The sequence below is a fragment of the Megalobrama amblycephala genome, linkage group LG23 (genome assembly GCF_018812025.1).
Source record: "Megalobrama amblycephala isolate DHTTF-2021 linkage group LG23, ASM1881202v1, whole genome shotgun sequence".
Taxonomy (NCBI): domain Eukaryota; kingdom Metazoa; phylum Chordata; class Actinopteri; order Cypriniformes; family Xenocyprididae; genus Megalobrama; species Megalobrama amblycephala.
In genome coordinates, this window is record NC_063066.1 from 11,451,550 (window position 1) to 11,476,043 (window position 24,494).

At 37.7% G+C, this 24,494-nt stretch overlaps 1 protein-coding gene across 7 annotated transcripts in view; it reads left to right on the forward strand.

Moving 5' to 3' along the window:
* ebf1a (EBF transcription factor 1a) overlaps positions 1-24,494 on the forward strand; it is a 134,154-nt gene that overhangs the window by 74,616 nt on the left and 35,044 nt on the right. For 4 of the 7 annotated variants that reach the window (XM_048175806.1, XM_048175807.1, XM_048175810.1 and 1 more), the window contains 4 exons: positions 9,882-9,963; positions 10,958-11,105; positions 19,065-19,195; positions 22,666-22,792. In XM_048175806.1, coding sequence (XP_048031763.1) covers positions 9,882-9,963; positions 10,958-11,105; positions 19,065-19,195; positions 22,666-22,792 — 488 coding nt within the window. The remainder of the gene's footprint in view (positions 1-9,881; positions 9,964-10,957; positions 11,106-19,064; positions 19,196-22,665; positions 22,793-24,494) is intronic. The other 3 variants (XM_048175809.1, XM_048175808.1, XM_048175811.1) reach the window with 1 other exon arrangement.

Genomic DNA, 24,494 nt, shown 5'->3' on the forward strand with positions numbered 1-24,494 from the left:
AATCTGAGTGAAATCATGAAAAATATGTTTTTTGTTTTGTTTTGTTGCAGCAACAGCTTATATCTTGTTGGTTGGTGAGAAATTATCATTTCAACAAGTGTTTAGATGATAACACACTGCATACAATACAAGTTATTACAGTTATTTAATCACTAACTTGAAATAACAATAAATAATACCCATTTATTAATCTAGATAAATGTTAATTTATATATATAATAATACATTTTAACATTTTAAGTTTCAAGTATAAATGAACATTTCTTCATATATTATGAATAAAATTAATTAACAATTAAATATACTTAATTTATAAATTAATTTAACCTAATAAATGCTGTAAAAATTTCATTGAAAATGTCATTGTTAGTTCATGATACCTAATGCAAGAACTAATTATAATTACGAATTAAACCTTATTATTGTAAAGTGTTCCCATTACATAAAGCCATGCCTATGAAAAATTGTAACAAGCAATCATTAAATTAATGTCACAAAAAGCTAAAAAAGTAAGCTTTACTTCCACAAAGATACCAGAAAGGAATGTGATGTATCTATCCGTATGGCATTGTTTTGAGTCGCAAATATTCTTTATGATTATCGGATTCATAGCATTAGGTCAAAAACAATTATCCTTTAAGGTTAATCTGACTGCATCCTTCTGTTCCTGTGTTTTTTAGGGAATATAGGGTTGTGTGAGTAGCTACGTATTACTCAAGCCAGTTTTTTTAGCCCTGTGGCAGTGAGTAACAGTGTGCTGTAAAGCTCCAGTCTTCACACAAAAAGTAGGCAGTCTAATGATCCCACTGGCTGCTGACCCTCAGGCCTGCGCTGTCCCTCCACCACCCCTCCATTTCACACCCTTCCTCCCTCCATCCATCCCTCCCTTCCTTCATCCCTGCCACATCTGCTGCCTCTCGCCAAAGGAAAAAAATCAATCTCTCCATCATGAATTATTGAGGTGTTTGCCTACAGCCTCTGAAATATACAGGAGGGTGGTCTCTCTCTCTCTGTGTGTCTCTTTCCCGCTCTCCCTTTCTCTCTTTTCTTGTACATTTAGTTTAAGATTTGTAAATTATGCACAACAGAATGAATTTAATATACTTTTTTTCCTTATACCACCTTAGTTGCTTTATCTGTGCAGTTCACATTGGGTTGAATCTATTGTGTGGGATCTTGTATTTCCCTCTGAGCGGTGCAATTCATTTGTGCCACGGCCAATGCACAGAGGCTGTTTACAGAAAATATATCTGTTTGTCCATAGCTTTCTGTATGATTAGCCAAAACTAGGGTCATTTGTGCTGAATTAGTCAATTATATCCGTTAGGCCAGAGACGGAAGGGTTTAATGTGTAAATCTCAGCAGAAAATGGGCGAAACAGCTGCAAACTGGGAGTAGGAGCAGATATTTCCACTTCGACTCTCAAAAACCCTCCCCTACTTAACTGTTTTAAGTTTGACTTATTACACCATCAACTGCTGTACTACTGCTGGTCTGCTCTCTCACACACCTCGACTGGCACTTGTAAACAATAGCTTTAGCTGCAATGATTACATTAAATCAGGCAGTTGTCATATGACAATCATTATCCCTCCTCCAGTGGCAGCTTTTGATTGACAGCTCCCCAAAACCCAAGTGTGGTGGCTGCACATCGTTGCCTGGCTTCAGCTATCAATTACAGGCTTGAATTTGAAGCATTTATTATGTAAAATAATTCTCCCATCTACACTGCTCTCGTCTCCTGGGTCTGGTCCCGCTGTCTGATGTGAAATTTCTCTCCTCGCTCTCCTCTTTCACATTCTTTGTCTCTCGCTCACTCTTTCTGTCTCACTCAACTCTTTATTGTTATTTCGTAGAGGGCGCGTCTTCCATTCGTTGCTCTTAAATCGACACAGCCCAGGTAGTAATGACATAAGACTCCAGTGGATTGTCAGAGAGAGGAAATGCAGCAATTCAAAATGGTTAATGCTCAAGAGCTTCCGCATAGTGAGAAGAACAGGCCTCATTAATTGAACCCTCTCTGGAGTCAGCATAGAATATACTATGATCCTTCAAAGGTATTTTTTAATGTTTAGCTGGCCAATACAGAGTTGTCTTGGACTTATACTGACAACTAGTGGCATGGATACAGCATAATGCAAACGCAATGCCACGTGATGCCATTGTAGAAATTGCTATTCGCAGTCAGCCATGACTCACTAGTGAAAGTGTCCAATAAAAGGAGGGTTAACCATATGAAACAAATGGTATTTGGTTGATCACCTGATCTCAAAAACCCACTTTTTTAGTCTTCATCTCATATGTACATATACATACTACCGACTCCACTCAAACGTTTGGAGTCAGTAAGACTTTTTTAAAAACGTTATGCTCTTATGCTCACCAAGGCTGCATTTATTTGATCAAAAATACAGTGAAAACAGTAATATTGTGAAATATTATTACAATTTAAAATAAATGCTTTCTATTATAAAACATTTTAAAATGTAGTCTATTCCTGTGATGCAGTGGTTCCCAAACTTTTTAGAGTGGAGTACCCCCTAAAGGCATTACCATCCTTCTGCGTACCACCTCTCTTCCACTTAGACTGCAGTCACACCTTTTCCATTAAGGGACAATATTTGCCCCCTAAATTGTTTTTCCATTGCATATTTTTACCTTTATAAATAACTTTATAAAATAAATAATGTTTTAAATAAAAAAAATGTTCAGTAGAAAAATATGCAATAATGGTAAAACTAAGTGACACTTTTAAATATTAAACTAAAACTGCCAGTAGGTGGCAAAAAAGTCACTGTTTTTATGAGTGAGTCATCGAGTCATTCATTCAGTAATGAAGCAAGTGACTGTGAATTAATCATTGACTCTCACGATTCAAAGCAGCAGCCGCATTTGTGTGTTGTAGTGCTGCTGTGGTTTTCGTTAGAACTATTTTTTTCGTTGCAAACTAGAGTAAATACTGACAGTACTGTATTTAAAATGCACGCTTTGTTTTTTGACCTGTTGTATAATAATGTCACGTTTGCAGTCGTGGATATTTGGGAACAATTGCATTCTTTCTCATTATCAATATTAAATACAAGAACTCACACAAGGTATGTTTTTGGATCAATGAAAGTTTGAGTCTTAAATCGATATCAATCCACTATCTGTGTCTATATTTGTTCTTCATGAGAGTAAGTGCTAAATCCCCACTTTTACAAAGGTGCATTGTCGAGAACAACAGTAATTTAGTGCGATTTAAGGCAGCAGCGCGCAATCTATCATATGCATGCTGCTTCCGTGGATGCAATCTTTTTTGACTGCAAATGATGAGGTAGTTTGATTAAATGTAATGGATTTACGGCATTTCGCCAGTTAGAAATACATGCTCATTTTTAATATTATTTTAAGGTAGAATTAAATGAACCACTCAGCATTTTGTGATGACAAAAGGGGGTACACAAACAAAATGCTGAGTAGTGATGCAAAGCTGAATTTTCAGCATCATTACTACAGTCTTCAATGTCACATGATCATTCAGAAACATTTCTTGTTATTATCAATGTTACATCAATGTTATAAAAAAAAGATACTGCTGCTAATATTTTTGTGGAAACTGATATTGTTTTTCAGAATTCCTTTATGAATAGAAAGTTCAAAAGAACAGCACTTATTTGAAACAGAAATCTTTTCTAACATTATAAAAGTCTTTACTGTCAATTTTGACTAATTTAGTGCATCCTTGCTGCAATAAAAGATAAAAAAATTCTACCTGACTCCAAAGTTTTGAACAGTAGTGCACCTTTAATATAGAACATGATAGATTAGAGGTTTTTAATAAATAAATACATTGTGTACCAAAGCAATCCACTCACATTCACCAAGATAGGACTAAAAATAAGTAATGCTACAACAACAACAACAACAACAAAACACTCGTGACTGAATCACTATGAGGAAACATTTGTAGACAATGGAAGACAGAGAGTGCAAATTCTTCTGCTCTGATGTTATGATAAGAGAATTCTCTTTGCTCGCTTGCCGTTTCTTCTTTCTCTCTCTCTCTCTTTCTGAAATAGTTCTTCGGTTGCATTTGGCACCAAACTCACAGGCCAGTGCAGAAATCCAGCCATAATAAATGGAGGGAGGAGGGAAAAATAAGACATCTGAAAGACCAGCTAAGCAAGCTGGTGATATTTCTTTTTCTTTTTCTTTTTTTTTTTTTTTTTTTTGCCTGGGACAGATCTTTTGGAGATGTGTATTGTAAGCAATTTTAGAGCTGTCAGCACAACATGCCTACTGGTCTCAGCTTGCCTGAAGGCGGAGAGAGGGGAAGGTTAGACTTGTTGTAGCTGTCAGATTGTTTTACTCGTGCGTTATTATTATTTTATTTGCACTATCTGGTCTTGAAGGAATTATGAGAAAATTAGACACCATTCAGGAGGGAGGCTAACCGATGCACGTGTATATTTTCAAAGCATGAGCAATATGTTTTTCTTGAGGGAGCTCAAAGAGAGAGAGAGAGCGAATGACAAACAGAGGCTGAAACGGACAGCGTGTTACAGGGCCGCTGGCTTTAACGCTGCCGCTCAGAAGATTAGCCTATCACTCATCAACATGGTGTCGCCTTACTCAATTAGCCACAACTCAAACTCTGTGTTTTAAACAACTGCAACATTCCTATCGTGCCCACACAGTAGAGGTAATGGAGAGCTGCCTTGAGAGGACATCTGCCCCTGCTCCCATTAAGACAGCTCATGCTGCTGTCTCACTGAGGCATTCTGGGAGACGGGAATGAAGATAAGATGGTGTAAGGTGAGGAGAGAGCGGATGAAGAAAGATATCATGCCATACCGAATGGCACTTTGAGTGTCGCTCCATGGCAAGAACTGGCATTGGCTGTGTCTCCCAGAAATGGGCACATTTATATTCTCTTTCTCTCAGTCTCCCCCTCTCACACTCTTATGGTCTGCGTTAGCCTTCATAAAATATTCATGTTGGTTGTGCTCAGTGCCATAATTGCCATCTCAGCCTCTGAATAATTGATGGCTGGTGCCGTTGACTTGGTCTCATTTACTGAGAGTGTGGGTAATACCATACTCACACATGCCACATGCTTTTATGCCATGCTGCCGCAGTTAGTGCTGACTCCAGATCGGCCGCTCTCTTCGCACGCCGCTATCATTCATTTGAAACCACCCTCACAGCTACAGTTAAATGCATTTAAATCAATAGCGCTAGTGACTTGGGCTACAAGTATCATTGCAAACACAGGGGGCAATTTGATTTCATTTGACGTGCTTTTTAGGAGCGACTCAAACTCGATGAGGGGCAGCAGAAAATTTTTCCAAATGCTTTTCTGTTTATTAAAGTGCATTTTTCTGTGATCGTCACACTTTGAGTGGGTGTCTGATTGTAAAGACCACTTTTCTGTGTGGATGTTTTGTAACTATTTAATTTCACGTCTAGCGAAACCGGTTTCTTTTTTGCGAATCTTTCCTCGGGTGAGATTCGAAGAGAACAACACCGAAGGTTTAACGGCCGAGTGGCCGAGTCAGGTGAGCCTGCAGGAGAGTTAATTAATGGGCCAGAGCTGAGCGGACAGATGTGACCCCTAGACAGACTGAGGTCAAAGGTCAATTTGTTGAGGATTACATTAACCCTGCCTACACCAACCCCAACCCCATCAGCCCTAGACTGCTGCTTTAATTCATTGTTCTCCTTCTTTTTCGCCCTGACATTCACTCTTGCCTCCTCTCTTTAAATGAACTTCATAAGGTATTTGACCATCTCTGTTCAGCCTAAAGGGCATTGCAAAATGCATAGGGAACAATATTACATCAATACATCACGTCACAGGAAGTGGACACGGAAAATATTCCACAAGTCACTGCACATCACCTGAATACTACAAAAAAAATACTACACTGGTGTGTAAAATTCTCAAGTAGTCATTGCCATTATTATGGCATGCATATGTTATTAAGACATACATATTTTAAATAATCAAAATCACACAAATTATATTCATATTAATAAATAAATAAATAAAAATATACAATTTAAATTTTAAAAGAATATTAAAGGGTTAGTTCACCCAAAAATGAAAATTCTCTCATTTATTACTCACCCTCATGTCATTCCACACACGTAAGACCTTCGTTTATCTTCGGAACACAAATTAAGATATTCTTGATGAAATCCGAGAGGTATATGACCACCACTTTCAAGGTCCAGAAAGGTCCTAAAAACACATGCGTGTGATGCTGATGCAGGAGCCGGCCAATAATGAGCTGCCATTCTGACGTAGAACCTGGAAGCGCTGAATGTAAATAGTGTACGAGAATGGCACAGAAGAGAAGATGTTGTTGAATAAAGTTGTTATTTTTTTGTTTTTGCGCACAAAAAGTATTCTCATCACTTCATAACATTGAGGTTGAACCACTGCAGTCACGTTAACTATTTTAACAATGTCTTTAGTATCTTTCTGGACCTTGAAAGTGGTGGTTAAATTGCTGTCTATGGAGGAGTCATATTCCTCTCGGTTTTCATCAAAAATATCTTAATTTGTGTTCCGAAGATGAACAAAGGTCTTACAGGTGTGGAACGACATTAGGGTGAGTAATAAATGACAGAATTTTTGGGTGAACTAACCCTTTAAGTAAACAAGTATTTTACTTAATTTTTTACAAAAGTAAAATTAAGACTTTCTATTGCTAAAAAAATATTGTTGCAAATAAATGCTGTTCTTTTGAACAGAATCCTGAAAAAACACAGTTGCCTCAAAATATTAAGCAGCACAACTTTTTTCAACATTGATAATAAGAAATGTTTCTTTGGCTAAAAAATCAGTATATTAGTATGATTTCTGATGGTTCATGTGACACTGAAGACTGGTGTAATGATGCTGAAAATTCAGCTTTACCATCACAGAAATACATTATAATCACTGTGTATGGAGCAATAAACAGTGCATGGAATTCTGTGAATCAGAGAGTGAATCACTCTTGCATTCTTTCACACCATCGTCTGTATTCTTTCCATATCAGTTACACTTTCATTAGCAGCCGCTCTGATGTGTCTAAAAGTACAATGTAAGAGTTATTAAGCAGAGCAGTATGTATGACAGGTCAGGCTCTGTGCTCTGACTCAAACTCATCCTACCCATCAGACACTTGGAGCGTTGCCCTCTTCCTCACGCCGACTGTGGTAATAGCCCTCTCTAATTGAAGTGCTCTTAGCCGTGCCATTTGCAACGTACCGTCCAATCTCTTCTAAAAGCATAAGGTCCCTGTCCGAAGTGCCCTACGGAGGGGACAGTAAGCACTTTATTAAACATTACACGTGTGATTACATGTACCCTCCCTGTTCAGCAGGCATCGGAGTACTCTTGCTATTGCTAATGGAGCTATAGGGTCAACAAAGTCAAACTATATACACATTACACATGTGGATGAGGGCTCTAAAAACTATGAGTGAGTGTTTATGTGAACGTGACGTGTGGTTAGGAGACCAGAAGGACAAATCCGTAGAGCGCAGTGAAAGAAAGACAAAGGATGTCTTCCTAAAGTGAGGGCACCCAGGGTTTTGCAGGGGATTTAGGAGGACTATGAGAGCGTGATGTCAGCGATGAGGTTAAGCCCAGACTTATCTCCACACAAAGCAGGAAAGAGAGAAAGGGAAGGAAAGCGAGAGCATGGAAGAATAAGGGACAGGTCAGGATAGCTCAGACAGGGTCAGTGGCAGAGGGAATCAGCGGGGAAGAAACCACGGCTTAGAGTTCTTAAATGATATTATAGACGAGGTCTGTAGCACTAATCTGTTTACCCAAACAACAATGTGGATAACACACACACACAAACATGTTTTTATCAATGCTAGATCTGGTCTATATTTCATACAAATTATATACAAACCCATATATATATATATATATATATATATATATATGTGAAGAGTTCCAACCTCTTGTGCCAAAGTGCCATCTGAAATTTTCTTCTAAAATTAGCGTTTTTATCAGGCTCCTATGTTTAGGTTCAGTTATTTCACTTTAACGGCAATGAAAAGGACTTGTTGATTGCCATTAAAGTGAAATTACTGAACCTAAACATAGGAGCCTGATAAAAACGCTAATTTTAGAAGAAAATTTCAGATGGCACTTAGAGGTTTTTACATATGTATGTATATGTATGAAAAAAAAATATATATATATACTGTGTGTGTGTGTGTGTGTATATATATATATATATATATATATATATATATATATATATATATACATATATATATATATATATACATATATAAAATCATACCCATACAAAGTCCACGTGTATTTTCCATGTGACATGCTACTAAAAGCTTGAATGGTTTGACGCACATGGATGTGTACTGTGTAGATGTTAGCGGGGTGACACAAACAGTAGATTAAAGAGCAAAGGATAAGACCTGGACTTTTTATCCTATATAAATTCCAACCAGTGCTCACAGACTATGCATCTTACATTCCTTCATTGCTAACAAGCCAGCTGCACACACACACACACACGCATTTGTTTTTCTATCATGATGGAGGCTTTCCAAAGACTTCTATTGTTTTTATATAAGCTATTACATACTAGCCTTAAAGTCTAAGTACCCCTTAAAAAACTAAATTTTATGAAAAAAAAAAACTTTAACCTTTGAAGACAGCCCTGTCTGTCTATCTATATATGCATGCATTTATCTAAAAAAAAAAAAAAAAAAAAAAAAAAATTTAAAGAATTTTTAATTTCTTTAAAAGAAGTCTTTTATGCTCACCATTTTATTTGAATTTTTTATTTTGTAACAAAGTATTTACAGTCACTTTTGATCAATTTAGTGCGTCATTTTTAAGTAAAAGTATTCATTTGAATGGTAGTGTATATAAAATCAATAGGAGTAAAGTATGTCTTCATTTCAAAAGCTTAGTAAAAGTGTGTTGTTAAGTGAAGATGATGGATATGTAGATCCAATAGTCCAATAGGTGTGGCATACAACTGTACCATAACTATCTGACCAGCAGGCTACTGAAAGTAAGTGAAGGATTTCTGTTTGTATGGGGGTGTCAATGCATTTGTGTGAGTAGTGACAGACAACACATATAATAGTGGATAGATGCTGTAGACAACTATACCAGTGCAGTGAACCAGAAAACCCTGAATGAAGAGAAAAGAGAGAAACCCCACTGTGCTAATTAATATTGTAGATTTCAGACTGCAGAGAAGGAGGGAAAACACGCTGAGTCACAGCCATACAAGATCTGACAAGCCCACTGGATTCAACATTAAAACACTGTTAATAAACACTTAGAAATCATTTGAGACACAATTTATTAATTTAATTGATGTATGGCACAGTAACATTCACAATATTAGATGTTCTCCTGGGAAGTTGAGCACAAATACATACAGTGAGTAGATGTGTCTAGCATCTTTATACATTTCTTAATAATAGTTAATAAGGATTCAGAAGTAAATCTACTATTGTTACCTTACAATGGAAAATATCATTGAATTGGGTGCTCTTTTGAGTGACTTTGACAACACATTACAATCTCTCCTGATATTTCTTCAGTTTTCTTCTCCTTCACACTGCTGACAGGCATGTTTCTGGCCTCACGACAGATGGTCTCCATTTTCTAGACCAGTGTGTTACTCATTGTATGTGTGTGTATATGTATGTAGCTATGACCTTAAGAATTCAGAGAGTAGGAGGATGCAGTAGGTTAACTCCTCATCTAGCGGGATGGAACATAATATAGCTCTAATGCGGTCAATATCAATACCACACAACCCTGCCATCTTTACCTCAGTCTTTGCACCAAAGTCTTGAACAAAATGGCCTTACTTCATAAATCCTCTTATTCTGTGTTTTTGCAGGTTTTTCCTGAAATTCTTCCTCAAATGCAACCAGAACTGCCTAAAGAATGCAGGGAACCCACGAGACATGCGGCGCTTTCAGGTAGGATCGCGTCCTTTCTGCTCACCCTTCCAAACTACAGTGACAGAATTGCAATTTTAGCCATTTATGTTAATGGAAACGCAGCGTTTGCATTGTTTATCGCATGAATTAGTAACAATATAAAAATAACTTTACAATCATCACTATATTAATGATTAATTAATTTATTATATTAATGTTTAACAGATAGTATTTGAAAATTCAAATAAATAGAAATGATTTTATGGAAAATATATTTGAAATATTTTATTTTACTATTAATCTATTAACATTCTTAATATAACTAATTACATGATATACTTAATCACAATAAATCACATTTCTCAATATACAGTATGTTAAAAAAAAGGTTACTATCTTTCAAAGACATTACATTAGAAAATCATTGAATAGATATTACAAAAAGTGGCTATAAAATTTAATTTTTATTGTGATTATATTTGTTATATTATTAAATACACTGAATTAACACATTCAGTTGACCACTCACTATTTCACTAAAAGGTAGTAATAATTTGAGCCTGAAGAATGGATTCTTAACAGATAAAGTGTGAGTGCTAGAGAACATATAAAGACATACTGATTGAGAGAAGAGAGAGAAAAAAAGAAGCTTTGAGCGAATGAAGTGGCTGCCCAGAACTGGGATAATGTAAGCGGTGTTTGCCAAGTCTCATCAAGCCTCTTCCTCTCTTGAGATTGAGAGACCTCTCAAAGCCTGAGAGCCATTTAAATCAAGAGGCTCCTCAGTTGCTGTGAGACACCTCTAGTCTATGTCTTCAGTTCCGTGAGAGCTGTTAGCTGCTGTCATTGTTCCAGGCTCTGTGGTGAAATGTGCCTGTATGTCAATTTGTCAGTCAGCAGTTACATTCATACCGTGTGCATGTGCTGCTCCAACACTTCAGCTGTTAGTTTGAACTGCGTATTAATTTGTATACAAGGACAGAGTTTGTCTTTGTGGGTCAAGTGAAGTACAATCATTATTCATCTTCTGCAGGTGGTGGTGTCTACGACGGTCAGCGTGGACGGACATGTCCTGGCTGTGTCCGATAACATGTTTGTACATAATAACTCTAAACATGGACGTAGAGCTCGCAGGATGGATCCGTCTGAAGGAACTCCATCATACCTGGAACACGGTGAGTGTACGTACTGTATATGTCTATCAACGTGAACTTTGTTGAGAAATAATGAACACAAGTTAGACACGGGGGGGGGGGGGGGACAGACAGCAGGAATGAAAGACAAAAGAGTTACACAATTGCGATGTCTGTGTAACTCCCATTGTGAAATCTTTCATTGTGCTTTTCTCCACAACAAACTCTTTTATTTGCACACAGCTAACTAATAGCAGCAATGTGCCAAGCACATTCAGCAAAACTAAGCCACTTTGTCCCACTCCATGTAGTTTCATGGTTTTGCTACATGAGCACAGATGGTTTCAAATCATGGCTAGCACTGTATACATCAACAGCTTAAAGCTGAAGTGCGCAATTTCTATCCAACTGTCAACAAATGGTATTGTAAAGATAGTGATTTCACTTTTTCTGAACCCTCCCACATCTTCAATTGTCCAGAAGAAAAGATTGTTCTGAAAGGTCGGGACAAAACAAGGATCTGAGACTACTAATGGCTTACGGTTGTCTCTCAAGCATTTCAATATTGAACAAAATAAACACACTAAAAAAAAAAAATAGTGGTGCTTATATGCGGGTGAGTTAAATGCAAAAAAATAAAATGCAACCGGGTCAGTCCCACTGGAGAACCCTTCAGTTTAATGCTTTGCTAATGGGAAAAAAAGGAAATGCACTGCAAGAGATTTTATTTTAATCTTTTTTTCTTCTTGTAATCTATTAAATATTCTTAAAAGTTTCTTTTTAAAAAAGTGGCTATGGTAGAGTATATGTTCTAGCCCATTGGCAAATTGTATTTTCTTCTTTTCAGCATAAATGCCACTAAAATTTTTGTGATTTAGCTTAAAAAAAGAAAAAAAATGTCAGTGGGGTAAGAAAAATAAATGTTATTTAAGATATTTAGCAGATTTTACACTGGAATCAGCTGCTTGGCTAAACTATTAAAGGTGCTAAATAGGATGTTTTGTTTTATACATTTTTGCAATATTACTTGAAACTGTCTTTACTAACTGATAAAAGACTATTTATTAGGTGCACTGAAAGTAATAATATTAGTATACATCATCTGTGCACGAGGTAGGGCCTTAAAAACATCAGCCAATCGTTTACGCGATCATCGCGTAAACGATTGGCCCTCTGGCTTGTCAATCACTGCCGTGACGTTCCTTGTGAGAGACGAGCGTGGCTGCGCTCTCCAGTAACTTTCCACACTCCACAGGTGCTGCATGCAATGTTTTTGTCAGGAGACAGGAATAACAACTGCAGATTATGAGTTACCTGCGGTGAGTCCGACATAATGAATCCAAAAAACACGACACAGCGAATGCCGGTGGTAAACACTCGTGTTCCAATACGAGTGTTTACGAGTTTTGGGAGGCGTTCCTTTGAAATGTGTTGTGAAGGAGGGGGGTTGTTCTTACGCATGCGCTCATTTCAAAAACTCAGTAACAGTTTTTGTATTCTCAGTCGACGAAAAAATCCTCTCTATCACCTTTAACTATGGATCTTTTTTCCTGAAATATTTCACCAATGTGTCCACACTTTTTTTGCGGTATAACTCATGGAGTTGAGCCTTCAACCTTTTGGTTACTTCACTGATTGACCATGCCATGTGTGATTGTTCATCATGTTGATATAAAATTTGTTGATTTATTTGCCTGATGAAGACCGCTTGTGGTCTGTGGGAGCAGAAATGTGCCAGTTCTTTTGCATTTCAGCTCAGTTTTCTCTTGATCAAGCGCCTGCTGAAGTGAAGATTGGATGTGCGCATACTACTTTGAATTGAAAGACAACTGTGACCATTCAGTCAGCTCATATTGACTGATTTAGCACCTCCGTGTGCCACAGTTGTGTTAATGCCATTAACAAGTTATGCTAGTGCCAGATATTGCAGGTGGTTTGAGCTAACAAGACTTTAATTTGACTAGTAGCAAACGGCATACCAACAGTAGCAGTGCAGCAAAGCACCCACTTTTCACTAAGGCTTGCGCAGGCTAAGAAAAGAGCAGTCAACGCAGCATTCCCCAAGTGGCCTGTTCTCTTTAGGTTTGAACATGTGTCTTACGAGACCTCTAAGGCTTAAGCACTGAGTATTTATTTTCTGAGCGGCGTGTGGCCTTATCTGCTGTCCTCCATCTCTCGCAGGTTATAGTGTGGCCCTCCTAAATCTGTCTAATAACATGTGGACATGATTTGAGCAATGATTTGATCCTTAGTCGCATTCAAATCCAATCATTTTCTCATTTATGTTTGGGATGACTCTAGAGAAGAACATATTTTTCACTTGGACTGTTAACCTCCATTTATGATGAAAAACTAAGGATTTGAATGATGATGATTTGATAATAATGATGCTGATGATTAAATTCTCTCTATTCTCCTGGGGACATCTTCAGTCTTTAAGCATAGTTTCCACTGCGCTGGGAAAATTAAAAAAGTCAGTTTTCTAAAGCCTCGACATATTTAAAAAATTGTGGGGATTTTTTGTTGTTGTTGTTTCTTTCTTTCTCTTTTTTCCAAAAGAAAGAATAGGATGAATCCTGAGACAGACTGGCTTATACTGTAATTCTTCATTATGTCTCACTGACGTGTACATATATACATATTTTTCTTGCAGTGCAATCCAGGAATAAACTCAGAGTTTTATAATTCAATACAGAGTTCCTAGATTTCATTCAAAATTGAATCACCTGTCATTCACTGAGTTCTACACATTCCCACGCCTTGTGTATGATCTTATTAAGTACTTTGGCTAATTTTATAATATTTTCCGCTCCCAATAATAGTGTACTTTCAGCTCCATTTAACACATTTTTACCGTATTTAAATACCTTCAACAAAATTCTGTTGATTTTCCCTCAAAAATCAGCACAAAATATGCAAAAATGTCCTGATTGCTTCCCTTCGCTCACCTCTGCTCGCTCTTGTCTATTATTGTGTCAGTTTCAAACCATTTCCACTCCCCTCCAGCTAATGAGTCTGTTCTGTCAGACATGGTGTGCATGTGTGTTGATTGCTCTGGGCTGCCGAGACGAGGGTAAAGTGAGGGCATCAATACGTGAGGTCATGTCACAAATGCACTGTGGTGGAAAGAGATGTCTGCAGGGTTCGAGAGTGTAAGTTTGTAGAAAAGAAAGCTATTGTGCTTGTATCTGAGATGTGTGTAAGAGCGAGCGCGCATACGCGTGCATACATAGTAAGGGAACAGATGGCGGCAGAGGAGGCACCAAAGTTTAATCCTATCAGATGGATTCGCATTCCACCATCTGCTTAATCCATGCACAATTTCAGCACCCTGCAAAAGAGTCGTCTTAGGCCAAGATTACCATCACAGATTGCTTCACCATTCCTCTTCATCTCTCCTGGTTTATCACGCCGCCAAATTGCATTATGCCCAGCAGTCACCCACAACACAGCTCCAACAAAAAAAAGAGCACAGACTAGCTGGGGAAGTCCTCAAGGCTGCAAAGTGGATTACTTCACTTATGAAAATTACAACATGCCTGGAAAACAGAATATTTGTGACATTTTGGTTAGTCTATAAGGAGATTTGATTTGTATATTTGGGGTTACTGAAGTGCTTTAAAATCATGTTCCTTAATCTAAAATATGTAATTCCCTACTTAAAATGCAATATACCTTCAGAAAAACATTCAGTATCATCAGCACTCTGTAAATCTTAATCTTAGAAGATGATTTTCTTCCACAGATGCATCATATACAGTATGTTGCTGTTAAAGTAAATGTTATTTATTACTTAGAATTCTATATTTAACATGGATATAAACTTAAACTTACCCAAAAAGTGATTACACACTCATAAAAACAGACTTTCTCCTTTTGCTGTATAATATAAAATAAAATGTATAATATAAATAAAAATATATATATGTGTGTGTGTGTGTGTGTGTGTGTGTGTGTGTAATACTACTGGATTATATATATATATATATATATATATATATATATATATATATCAAGTAGTATTACACAATAATCTTACATACTAAATGTGCTATTGAGTGCAAATTGATGTTCAAATGCTGGGGCTTAATGGTGGGGTTTTTTGGCTGTTATTTGAGATCCTCATTGTTTTTGTACCAGATATATACAGCTGTTTTGCATAAATAAATAAAAAGATGTACAATATTGTTCAAAAGTTTGGGGTTAGTAACATTTTCTTTAAAGAAATTAATCATTAATTTAGATAAAGAATCCTGAAAAAAAATATTACAATTTCCACAAAAATGTTTTTAACATTAAAAATAATAAGAAATGTTTCAACTCAGCATATTAAATGTAGCTGCCCCATTGGCTTCCCAAACAAGACTCTGAGAGTTTCTGACAGGTGCATTCTCTTTATTTAGCTCATCATGAGTTTTGTCTCTTTAATTTCATCATTCGAACACCGTGAAACTAAAAAATAACAAAAGTAATTCAACACAATGAATATACACAAAGGCAAATAAACATTTACAAAACACGAATATACACCATATAAAATGATTAAAGATCGTGAAAGATCATGTGACACTGAAGGAAGACTGGAGTAATGGTTGCTGAAATTTTTAAACTGTAATAATATTTTAGAATATTTCTGTTTTCTACGGAGCCCCGCACACGACATGCAAGAAAAGACTTACTAATTAGTTTCCTTGATTTACTAAATCGTGCGCATGATTTACTATTTCGTTCCCTCGATTTATAAATCATGCACATGATTTATAAATCGAGGGAATGAAATAGTAAATTGTGCGCACGTTGTAGTAAATCGAGGGAACGAATTAGTAAATCGTGCACACTACTATTTTTTTTCCTTCATGTCATGTTCGCGGCTCCGTAGTTTTCACTGTATTTTTGATCAAATAATTGCAGCCTTGGTGAGCATAAGAGACTTGTTTCAGAATTATTTTTAAAATCTTAACGACCCCAAACGTTTGAATGGCAGTGTGGCTAGCTTCTTTTTATTACTAGCTTGTACTCTAGCATAACTGTAGTTTAAACTAGATTTCAATTTTCTTGTAGCTTGCTTCCCCAACACCATTCCCCAGACCATTTTCCCCTGCAGGTTTTCAATATCCCCTACTATTATCTATGCTAGCTCTTCCCAAGGCATTGCCGATGGCTGACACCCACCAGTTTGAGCTGTGCGAATGAGGCCTACAGCCTCGTCTCATCTCAGTTCAGGTCCTATCAGCAGAACCGAGCTCTTCCTACACGCAGGCCATCTGCCTCCACAGTTCGACTGCCTCACTTAGGTACACTATCACACGAGCACTGAGCGTAGACCCCCACCCTCCCCCAGGGGTCCTGCCTACAGTCAGAGCTGTGTGTAGCACTTGTTAAAGGATGTGTGTTCAGTCCCCCTACTAGAGTCACAGAGGACAACAGAGCCGCTCGTGACAGACTCTCCCGTTCTCTGCCTCCGACAGCTGCCTCAGAGGACCCTTACTTTTCCTTTTTTCCCTCCCTCATGTCTTTTCCTTCTATTTAAATCCAGCAGCAAATTGGAACAGCAGTAATTAGTCGGTTAAAGCGCCTTCAGTGAGACACCGAGCTTTAGAATCCGGTGCCAAAGTTCAACACGCTGAAATGAAATTTAAACTCATTAAGGTGTTGAATTTTTATGGCTGGCTGCTGTTTTCTCAGAGTGTCCCAGGGCACCTGGCCTTTTGATCGACTGCTGTAAGGACTCTGGATTTCTCTGTGCCTGGCGAACTCCGGCGCTTGTGACATTTGCACGAGTGTCATAAAACAAGCGCTCGCACCTGGCCCCCTCCCTCCCCGCGCACACATGGGGTCAGTGTAATATTTAATAAAGGTGTGTGTATAATCAAGCGGAATTAGCATTCTTGTTCTCCTACCACCCCCAGAGGGGAAGGAAGGAGGGGTTGGAGGGAGGACTGCTGCTATTGTACACTCATCACTGACTGATCTTTTCCAGTCTGACCCTCAGATTTCATTAATTATGTCCATGACTAAAACAAAGGCAGAGGGGAATTACGCCTTTCATAAGTAGAGCACCAGGGGGTCTGCTGCTGACAGAGACTTTCACTCTACTCTGTGTCCTGTCGCCATGTTTTTGCCTGCACTCGGTTTAGTCAACGGAGTCTGAGCGTCTTTGGACCAGATTATACAAGTTGTGTGGAGTGAAAGTGGAGTGGCTCGGCTCAGTCGGGACTAAGGGGCAGGGTTTTCTCTCGCTCCAAAATTGATCTGATGACACTCCCATCATTCGCATACCATGTAAGAAAAATGCCAAGGGATAAAAAAAAAAATAGAAATTTGTGTGGTATTATTATAGAAACAATGTCAAAATTGCAAAATAACAGAGATTTGAGAATCACAACCAGGGTAAAACTGAATTTGAATACAAAGAAAAGTGGCATATTTGCCTGCAATATGCCACTTAATTAATGCATAATATTATTGTAGAAACAATATTAAAATAACTAACTAAACATTAAGAGGAAATACATAAAATATAAAGGTCTGTAGCAAAATTAATCATACTAATGCATCGCCCGTACAACTCTATGTAAATTGGATGCAACAATATTAAAATTCTGGCCAATAAAATTAAGTTTATTTTCATGCTATATCTCAAATCAGTGATATTAAAATATAACACTATTTTGACTAAATAAATTCAAAATAAAACATTAAAAATGAAACACAATCAATTTAGATTTTAGATTTTATTTCATTGAATTTAGGCATTTATAATGTACATAATTTTGAGATTTGCTAAAGCAATTAATCATTGTAATATTATTTATTTAATTTTAATTTAATTATGATTAAATTTAATTACATTTAAGTTATTAAATTATTTACGTTTTTAAACAATTAACTAAGTGAGCAATATATAATAGTTATAAAATTATATTACTGTATAATACAAATGTATTTATGTTTATTATATAAATGTATTTATTCTCTAATATCAATATCATCGTAAACAGGGAAGAGAGTAAAAGAGGTGGTAAAGAGAGACTTTACAGCTAATTTAATTAAATTATAATTCAAATTAATTTCATTTCAATAATAAATTGATAATAGCAAACACAATTATATCAAATGATATTACTGTATAATGCAAATGATGTGTTCATTATATAATTTTATTTAATCTCTTATATCAATATCATGGTAAACAGAGAAGAGAGTAAAAGAGATGGTAAAGAGAGACTTTACGGCTGGTCTGTCACAGTGTAATTTTAAGCTATGGAGTGGATTTGGAGTGGGCTTTCTCTCACCAGTGAGTAGGGAATAGAAGCGGAGCTGGAGCGGAGTGATTACTTAACACTGAGCGGGGTGGAGAAATTGCTGTTGCTCCAGTCCACTCCACTCTCTGAGTTTGAGTTGTGTTCTTCCATGTGACAATCTAAAGATCCCAAAACTAGAGATGATCATGGTTAGGTTGCAGGTGATTTCCAGGCAACCACAGCAGTGAATCATGCTACTATACAGGGTAGATTGAGATAAATGATCGGTGAGCGAGCGTCATCTCTCATGCTCACACCGCTGTCAGGAAGCATATGGGGACGGCGCAGAGGAATGGCCACAGTCTAATCATATGTGACGACTCTAATGAGTCAGTCACTTGTCATTAAGCTGTGCCTAAAGCTTCCTAATAGACTGTGGCTCATAAATCTATTTGCCGTAATCAGGAAGAAATCCGTTGCACAGCTTTAAATTTATTTCCTAAGAATTTAGTCTGTGCATGAAATTATGTCACAGGTAATGCACACGAGTGATGATTTGCTGGCTGCTTCCAGATGTTTATTCTGATGCATCTTGACATTATTTTCATATAATCACTTTACAGGTGTCTTGATGTGTATACAGGCAAATACATATAGCCATAATTAATGTATATTGCATATGCCTTTTCAGGAAAACAAGCTGTTTATTGTATATGGTGAGCCACTGTCTCACTCATTTTTTTTTTTTTTCTCTCTAAAACAGCTACTCCTTGCATTAAGGCCATCAGTCCCAGTGAAGGCTGGACAACAGGGGGTGCCACAGTCATCATCATCGGTGATAACTTCTTTGACGGCCTACAGGTCATCTTTGGAACCATGCTGGTCTGGAGTGAGGTTGGATACCTTTCTATGCAATCCATTCTGTAATATCACTTTAGTTGAAAAATGTGTGGCCAAAAAAAAAAAAAAGATTTAAGAATCACAACAAAAAATGCACCTTTTTACCTACAATAGTTGTGCAACTCAATTATAAAAAACATTTATGATATGGAAGATGGATTCAAAATCCACTTGGCTTACAAATATGAGACGGCATGTGCCAGTCTGAATGAACATAATGCTTCTGTTCTCAGTTGTTCAGTTCTTGGTTAGCCAGTCTGTCTATTTTCCTGTCTGTCCATCTGTTTTGGTCTTTCACTCGGTTTCTGTGCTGCTTGTGTTGAGAAGAGCTAGATAAAAGAGGTAATTCTATAAAAAGCCTCTCATTGACAATGCCATATTTATCTGAGAGGTGAGAAGAGCAGTGCCTGGCATATGAAAACCCAGCTAAGTGAGCAATGAAAGGGACAGTTTAAAGCCATGTAAAGCAGCACCAGTGCGGCTGGCTTTGAATATGACAGAGTATTTGCATGGAAACTGAGCGCTCATAGCTGCTTTGTAGTGGCACGGCTCCTCTTCAAAGGGGATTGAGCACAGCTTCATAAAAATTGTAAGCAGTCAAATCATAGTCTAATCAGAGAACAAAACAATACTGTTTAATAGCTCAGCTAGTATGGTTGCAGGTAGACAGGGGTACCATAAATGCACGTTTTAAATATTGTGAAGCACTTATACAGTACAAGTGTCAGAAAATACAGATGCAAAAAAAGGTGGACAGAATTTACATTATGTAATGACTTGGACTGTGCACTGCCAGCTGACAAAAGCTTTAATCTCATTGGCTGATGAGATTTGTGTCACCTTATGGAGCTAAAAGAAAAGTTCGTCTTTGACCTGTACTGACCAATGACCTCTCAAAGGATGCTGTATTTTTCATATTTTAAAATGAGAGGGAGAAAAAAACTCCATGAGGCTCTCAACATCTCTGAGGCAAAATATACTGTATAGCATGCAACGTCAACTGGCGGCCCGCGGGCCAAATCCGGCCCGCCAGAGATTTCCATCCGGCCCCCCAGAATAATACTGAATTCAGGAATAGCCTTGTAAGAGGAAAAAAGTTTAGGGCTGGTCCGAATACAATTTTTTGAGCTTCGAAGCTTCGGTAGTAATGAACATCGACTCTTCGGAGAGAGGGGGCTGAACATATTTTTCTCTCTAATAAAGGCAGGAATCTGTGTCTGTATGTCCGTTTGCATTTTTATTATTTCGAGAACCGTTCATCCAATCGACTTCACAAGGCAGTGCAGTGTCGCATTTGGTGCAATATAGATGGACACGCGAGACGCGACACATTCAGAATTAATAAACTTTTAGTAAACTACAGTCAGAACAGCGCGAGCGGGAAGCGGCGCACCTCACGCGGGCAGGGCTTATGCTCCGAGAACGGACACTGCACTAGTGATATAAAACGCACACACACAGGTCTGTTAAATTAAGCAATACTTTTAAGGTAGTCTAATATTTTTCTGACTAACAAATTGGCACAGTAAGGGTAGATTTAAATAAAGAAAAACGAAATTTAAATAAAGAAAAAACGAAATTTAAATAAAGAAAAAACGAAATTTATATAAACAAAAACGAAATTTAAATAAAGAAAAAACGAAATTTAAATAAAGAAAAATGAAATTTAAATAAAGAAAAACGAAATTAAGTTAAATTAAAAACGAGATTAATTTAGATTGATAATAACGGGTAAAAATGCTAATACATTTTGTTTCTATTATTGTATTTTCCACAGTGTCAAAGCAACAAAACACAAGCTCAGACATGCACTTCGGTCCATACAAACTCCGCTGTTCTGAACACTCCCGTTGCTGGAACACGCGTCGGTTCTATTTCTAGCATGCACGCGTTTTCCGCGTGGCTCGAGCGCGCCTGAGACGCGTGTCTCAGTGTGCAAACTCCAACCTGTTAAATATGGGAGCCGAAATAAAAACGGACACGCCACGCAGCTGAGACGCTCAGGCAGCCAGTGTGTCGCCGGCCTTATTCAAGGGGGAATGAGAATCGTTTCGCGGGGGATCCCAGGTGTGCAAAAAATAAAAATAAAAAAATATTCGAATGTCAAATTTTCAAATCGAATACCAACCCACCGAACTAATATTTGAATATTCGGGTCCGTTCCATATTTATTTATTTTTAAATCTAACGAAAAAAAAACCCTTCTGAAAAGTAGCTTGTGCCATAGCCTGCCTTCAGTCAAGAATGACGATAAACGCGTTCTCTCATTGAACATCTTTTATTGTTTCACGTGCTCATTTTTTCACAAATGTCAAAATTTTCCTTGCCTGGGATTAGCGCACAATTGCGTGACAGTGATGGACAGCTTGACAGCCTCACAAATATGAAGCCTAAAATATCGCTATCGCCCCCTGGTGGCTTGCTGCAGTACAGGTAATATGTAAAAAATTAAATAAATTTGGAATTAGAATTAGTATATCAAATAATAACGTATTAGGATACAATTCGAATTTTATTTTATATTACGAGTATCTGGCCCTTACAGTGTCTGCAGAGAAAAATTCTGGCCCTTGGACAAATATAGTTGATGACCCCTGCTGTATAGGCTGTTCAGAATAGAATATTTGCACCGATATGAACATTTTGGCCGATAACCGATAATTCTTTATATTTCAAAGCCAATAACCAATATATTGGCCGATAAAACTAAATCCAAATTTTATATAATTTATATAATAATTATATAAACAAAAACAAAAGTGTAACCATTAAAAGGCATGTCCCAAGCACACAATTATATTGATGTTATATTATATCATTATGCTTTTTGTGTAGCCTATATGACTGATTTGCATTGCACATGTTGCACTTAAATGTATTTTCCTTTTTGAAAAGCAATTCAAAACCATTGTGGCAAACAGTGTGCATCTGAAGTGTCTCAGCTGAAGGAAATAATCCATCATCTATCGGCCAAATTTTCTTTTTGGGCAGATAACGATAACATTAAAAAATTAACATACTGTATATCGGCCGATACCGATATGGTGGCCGATATATCGTGCATCACTAAATATTTGCTTACTGTTTACTATACTCTGCATTGCATATACTGCATGCTGCCTACTGACCTCATTATGTTGCATGTGAGGGTGTCCAATTATATATACCACTACAAGAATAGGATGGTAGTATGCTATTCTGAACACAGTCAGTGTCCTAGTAATAGGTCAAAGTTCATTTTTCCTCTTACGCCTAAGTGTGTGGCCTGATTAATGAGATGATCCAATTCCAGAGGTAGAATTTACCTTATCCTCTCATTATTACGATTCATAAACTCTAATATTTTAATATTTTCATGTCTTATTTCAACCAATGTATTCTACGTGTTTTATTTTGACAACAACAACAACAAAAATAAAAGCTTAACGCTTCTCACTTAAAAAACGTATCATTTTCTCTTTCAGCTCATAACCCCTCACGCCATTCGAGTTCAGACTCCTCCCAGACACATTCCCGGGGTTGTGGAGGTCACCCTGTCCTACAAGTCAAAGCAGTTCTGCAAAGGTACACCGGGCAGATTTATCTACACAGGTAAGGACAACATTAAGCACCTTTACATTCACCATACTCAGTCATCTACAGTACGTACAACCATCATGTCTTACTTCTTTACAACTGTTCTTGATTTCACATGTGGGTTGAGTAACAGTCAGCAAGTGTATCCTGTATTAAAGAACCTATGCTGTAGAGGAATCCTACCTATTTCCTGAGCACACAGCTTAATATGAACGGCTGTGCCTTGAACTCCAGGAACATCCTGCAGCCTGCACAGATAAGGGAAATGTAGGACTTATCTTATGGAGGAAAGAGAGGTCACCTGCGATATCTGCACGCTGGAAAATTAGTTTACTGTACTCTCTACATATTGGGAGTTCAGCCAACGAGAAGTAATTAACTTCAGAGTTCCAGAAGTAAAGGAAGTGCATGATGGAAGTATATGATGGAATCAAATGGTAAAACAACATGAAATCAGGGGAGGAAGAGGTGAAGAGTTTGTTTGCTGATCTTGCAGCTTTTTTAGTTTAAATTTAGAGTTTGCAGTCAAAGTACAAGCGCAGCTTTTCTGAACAGTGTTAAAACGCTGAAGGGAGCAATGTTAAAGGCCTGTCTCATCAATAGGTTTAAACAGTGCACAGCTGTGGGTATTGTTGGCTCAGTAGGTGTCTATGTATATGCCTGTGCATTCGTGGGTGTGAATGAGTATGCTTGTTGGGTTTATGGCGCTGGACTTGGCTTCTTTTCATGGCCCATTCAGCGAGCACATGGGCAGGAATGGAGGGAGGGATTTAGACATTCGCACACAACCACACAAACACACATACTGCCACACACGCCTCCGAAACAGAGGGCAGATGGTCACCCCCTTTTATGGTTGCACTTCTAGATGTGCCCCTTTTGCTAAAGCTTCAAGCTCAATAACCATATAGAATGCTTTTGATTAGATGTGCAGGTTTTAATGCTTGCAGCACTCAAATTCAGTTTGAAATTCAATGCTGTTAATGACAAGAGACCAAATGCGGAGCTGTCTATCTCACCACAGACCATTAAAGTTGGCATGAAACGGAAGTCGCGACAGTCTTTGCTTCCCTATTGTGACATGTATATCCAAGTCAAACAGCTCCTCGAACAAGAAAAAATGTAGAATGGAACTTGATATTATTGATCAGGAATTGATTGGATCGTTGGATCATTGTCATTTGCTATTGCTGCGATCTCATGTGAGTGACAGGTTATCCCGCCCTCACAGCAGTAAACACTCAGAGATCAGATGTCGTTGCAACAGGGAGAAGTTATTTTGATAAAAGATTAAGAGGGCACATGAATGAAAAACAAATAGTAATAATGATGTGCATGGATAAATCATTTATAAGTACAATATTGAATAAAAAATAAGAATTGTACATTTTGATTTCATTGCAACTTTAAAATGGCTGGTGCTGATCTGACTCCCTCCTCCGGTCGGCCCCACCATGCGATTCTCCTCAGTTTAAAGCATTTTGGGCCATCCCTCTTTCCCTTGTCCCCCCCCCGTCCCAGCTACTGCACTGGGACGTCAGCCTGTGTGTGTCTCTCTCTCCTGGCTCCAGTTGGCACCTGTGCCTTGCCCAGTTGCCAGTGGGTACTAATCATAGAGTATTGGCAAAGCTATGTGGCAGCTGGCAGTGGAATTACACATGGGGCATCTGGCACCTCTAATCAACTTCTGTCAGGCAGAGGAGATGGAGACCTAATT